Source organism: Apis dorsata, unplaced genomic scaffold (genome assembly GCF_000469605.1).
Source record: "Apis dorsata unplaced genomic scaffold, Apis dorsata 1.3 scaffold_163, whole genome shotgun sequence".
NCBI lineage: Eukaryota > Metazoa > Arthropoda > Insecta > Hymenoptera > Apidae > Apis > Apis dorsata.
Genome location: NW_006263452.1, coordinates 22,431 through 26,036, shown reverse-complemented (window position 1 = coordinate 26,036; position 3,606 = coordinate 22,431). Strand labels below are relative to the sequence as shown.

At 19.7% G+C, this 3,606-nt stretch overlaps 1 protein-coding gene across 3 annotated transcripts in view; it reads right to left on the bottom strand.

The window, feature by feature from the left end:
• Positions 1–390: 390 nt before the first annotated feature.
• LOC102670707 (probable E3 ubiquitin-protein ligase bre1) overlaps positions 391–3,606 on the bottom strand; it is a 4,142-nt gene continuing 926 nt past the window's right edge. For 2 of the 3 annotated variants that reach the window (XM_031509564.1, XM_031509565.1), the window contains 7 exons: positions 3,339–3,487; positions 2,999–3,217; positions 2,809–2,928; positions 2,512–2,747; positions 2,383–2,452; positions 1,838–2,295; positions 391–1,723 (listed from right to left, as the gene is read on the bottom strand). In XM_031509564.1, coding sequence (XP_031365424.1) covers positions 601–1,723; positions 1,838–2,295; positions 2,383–2,452; positions 2,512–2,747; positions 2,809–2,928; positions 2,999–3,217; positions 3,339–3,487 — 2,375 coding nt within the window. In that variant the 3' untranslated portion in view covers positions 391–600. Of the gene's footprint in view, positions 1,724–1,837; positions 2,296–2,382; positions 2,453–2,511; positions 2,748–2,808; positions 2,929–2,998; positions 3,218–3,338; positions 3,488–3,606 lie in introns of those variants that run through there. The other variant, XM_031509566.1, reaches the window with a different exon arrangement.

Here is a 3,606-nt window from a genome sequence, read left to right as displayed (position 1 = left end):
ATTTTTTAATAAATTATGTTATATCGGATTTAGATTTTTTAATCCGTACATGATCATTATTATAATAAATTTTTAATTATCATGATTTTTGAAATTTGTAATGATTGTAATTAATTTAAAAAAATTATTTATTCTGATTATTTTTCAAGTTTATAGATATAAATATTATTTCAATTATATATGTATAAAAATATTTCTTAAAGTTGTTTTTAATATTATTAATTTTTTATTATTAATAAATATATGAAATAAATAATAATTTATTTTATTTATTAATTATTATATAATAAGTTGTATTAAATGTAAAAAATAAAATGAATAACTAAAAACTAATGTACAACATATATTTATTAAAAGTTAGATTATAATTAAGGTAAAAAATGTACAAAGTTTTTAATAGTATATTCTTAAATATTTTATTACATTAAATATATATATATATAAGAAGTTTCTAATCTGTCATAAAATAGAGATATGCACATACATATTATAATCTTTATACTATAAAAAAAATATAGCACATGTTATGATTATTTAAATAATTTATGTTTTTTCTATGACTTTATAAATACTTAAGTATTTTTTTTATTCATTTACATTTTAATGTAATTTATTAAAACTATCTGTTGATTCATTTTTAATTACATCAGTATCAAATATATCTTTAATAATATCTTGTTTTTTCTTCATATGAGATGTATCATGTAAATTATGGAATACATCTTCTGTTATTTGTTTCCTTTTTGCTGTTGTATTATGTTTTTCATAATCTTGGTTTAGAAATTCAATATTTTCATTATTATCAATAGCTTTCATTGATGCTAATAACTTTTCTTTGTTGTAATCAGTTATTTTTGTTTTAATATTATTATCATTTTTAATGCTAACATCAGTTAGCACATCATGAACTGCATCATTAAAAGATTTTACATTATATGATACTATATCAACGTTTTCCATTTCTTGTTTATCTAATTTATTTTTTTGTTTCTTATAGTTTTGAAGAAATATATTTTTATTTTTCATTTCTATTTCTGTTGGATCTATTCTATTTATTATTGCTTTATTCAAATTCTTTGAAGAATTTAATGCATCTTTCATTTTCATTTTTTGTGAATCATTAAAAATAATTTCATTTGTGTCCGATATTTCTGATTTATCATGTATTGATTCTAAACTATTAGTTTTGAACAATTTATTATATTCATCTTCAGGATATGATAATGATTCATTTTCAAAATCATCTTTTGTTGTGTTTACATTATTATATTCTTGTATTTTTGACACAGCTTGTTCAAACATAAAATTCTCTAAATTTTCGGAATGTTTATATTCTGTTTGGACATTTTTTACATTACATTGAACATAAATGGTTTCATCCTCTATAGTTTTAGTTTGTACATGCATTTCATCAATTAAATGTTGATAAAGATTTTGTGATTCATTTAAAATACTTTTTGGAGATGAACACTTTTCTATATCTTTATTTAAATCACAGTGAGTTTCATTATTATACATAGATGAAATTAATTTAAATGTATCATTTTGATTCATTGTCAAATAATGTTCAATTGATTGTTTTTTTATTTCAGATTCTATTTCTGAATCACTTTCATAAGAATTTGTTCTTTCTTTTACTAAAATTTTTAATTTATCTTTATATTTACAATCAGAAAATTTTAATTCCTTTAAATTTAAAGTGTCACTTGTATTGTTAATCAATCTAGAAAATAATAAGATATAAAATATATTATAATTATAAATAATAAGTATGTATTATGTACTATATGTAACAATTAAATAATTAACTTAAAAAAAAAAATTAAGTTGTGCAAACCTTGAATGTAACTGGTTAGAATTATTAGTTTCATTTGTATAATTATCTTTATTATTTTCATTTTCATTTTCACTTTCACTATCTTCAGAAGAATAGATAAGATCTTTTTCTAATAATTTATTAAAATTCTGACAATTTCGATTATTATAAATTTCTTTTAATTTATCTGTATTTATTTGATATTTTTGAGCTTTTCTTTCATGTTTTTTTAATTGTTCTGAATTTTCTAAATCTATTATAATCTCTGAATTCTCATTTATTACGAATTCTAAATCTTTAGATTTTTCTTCTGAATTATTCAATACATTTTTACATGGTGATTTCTGAAGACGATATCTTCGTACTTGTTCCAAATTTGTCATTGTTTCAGATTTTACATAATCTAAAACTTGATTTGAATTTATTCTTTCATCTGTTTTGATATTTTTATCATTTGATTCAGATGTATATAATATAGGCTAAAAGTTATCATAATAAGTTAAATGAAAAAATTATTTTTGGAAAATATAGATATTAAAACATTATTTGATGAAAGTAATCTTTACCAAACTGTTTTTTTGAATATCTGCTTGCCATTTTTTGCTTTTTTCTGATATCTTTAATGGATTTGATGAGCTAAAAAAAAATTATTAAATGTAAATAAATGATTGATTTATAATTGTATTTTTACATACCTAATGTCTCTTAGATTCGTGAGAGATCGCGTACCAAAACGTCGATTTTTATCAGGAAACAATAATTGTTGATTATAATATAATCTTCGTTCTTTATTGTCTAGTAAATTTTCTAAAGTTTTTAATTTTTCTGTTATTTCATCTAACTGTTTTTGTGTTTCTTTTCGTTTAGAAATTTCTAAATGTAATTGCTGTTTTAAACTTTTAGTTTCAAGAGTCAATTTTTTATGCAGTGTCTAATGAAATAATTAAATTATAAATATTAAATTAAGAAATTATATATAAATATTAAATTACCTGTATAGTATCTTGTTGTTTTTGTATTCTGTGATTTAAATCAGAAACTTCTAATTGTAACTTTTCTCTCTCTCCCAAATTACGATCTTTACTGAGTTGTAATAAATGTTTATTTTGTGACTAAGAAATAGTGTACAACTGTTGATTTTTTTATTCTTTGTTTGAAAATATTGTACATATTAATATTCACCTGTAATTGCTGAAGTTCATTTTCCTTTTCTTTTAATAAATCACATGTTTCCTTCTGTAAAGTTTTTAACTTTTTATATTTAATTTGAAGTACTCTCAATTCTTCATGATGTGAATTAATTATTCGCGGAAGTTCAGCATTTGTTCCTTCATAACGTTTTAATGCAGAATCCTGTCTTTTCTGTAATGCTTTTAATAATTTATTTTCATTTGCTAATTCCTGTGAAAATATATAATTGTATTCAGTATGCCTGTAATTAACATATATATATATATATATATGATGTATATATAAGTTTTAGAATTATAAATTTATATAACAAAATATTTAAAATTATTACATTTAATCGATAATGTGCATCAGCTAACTGATTTTGCAATTCTTTAATACGTAACATTTTTGCAGATAGAACTCTCTGTTCAATACTATCTTTGTTAAGTTTTGATTCTGAAGAAGGACAATGTTGAACATTATTTTGATATGGTCGTCCTATATATTAAACATTAATATTAATGACTATTCTAAATAATCAAGATTAATATTTATTTAAAAATAAATAATAATATAAATATATTTAATTAAATTTATAGTTATTTTATTAATAAAAT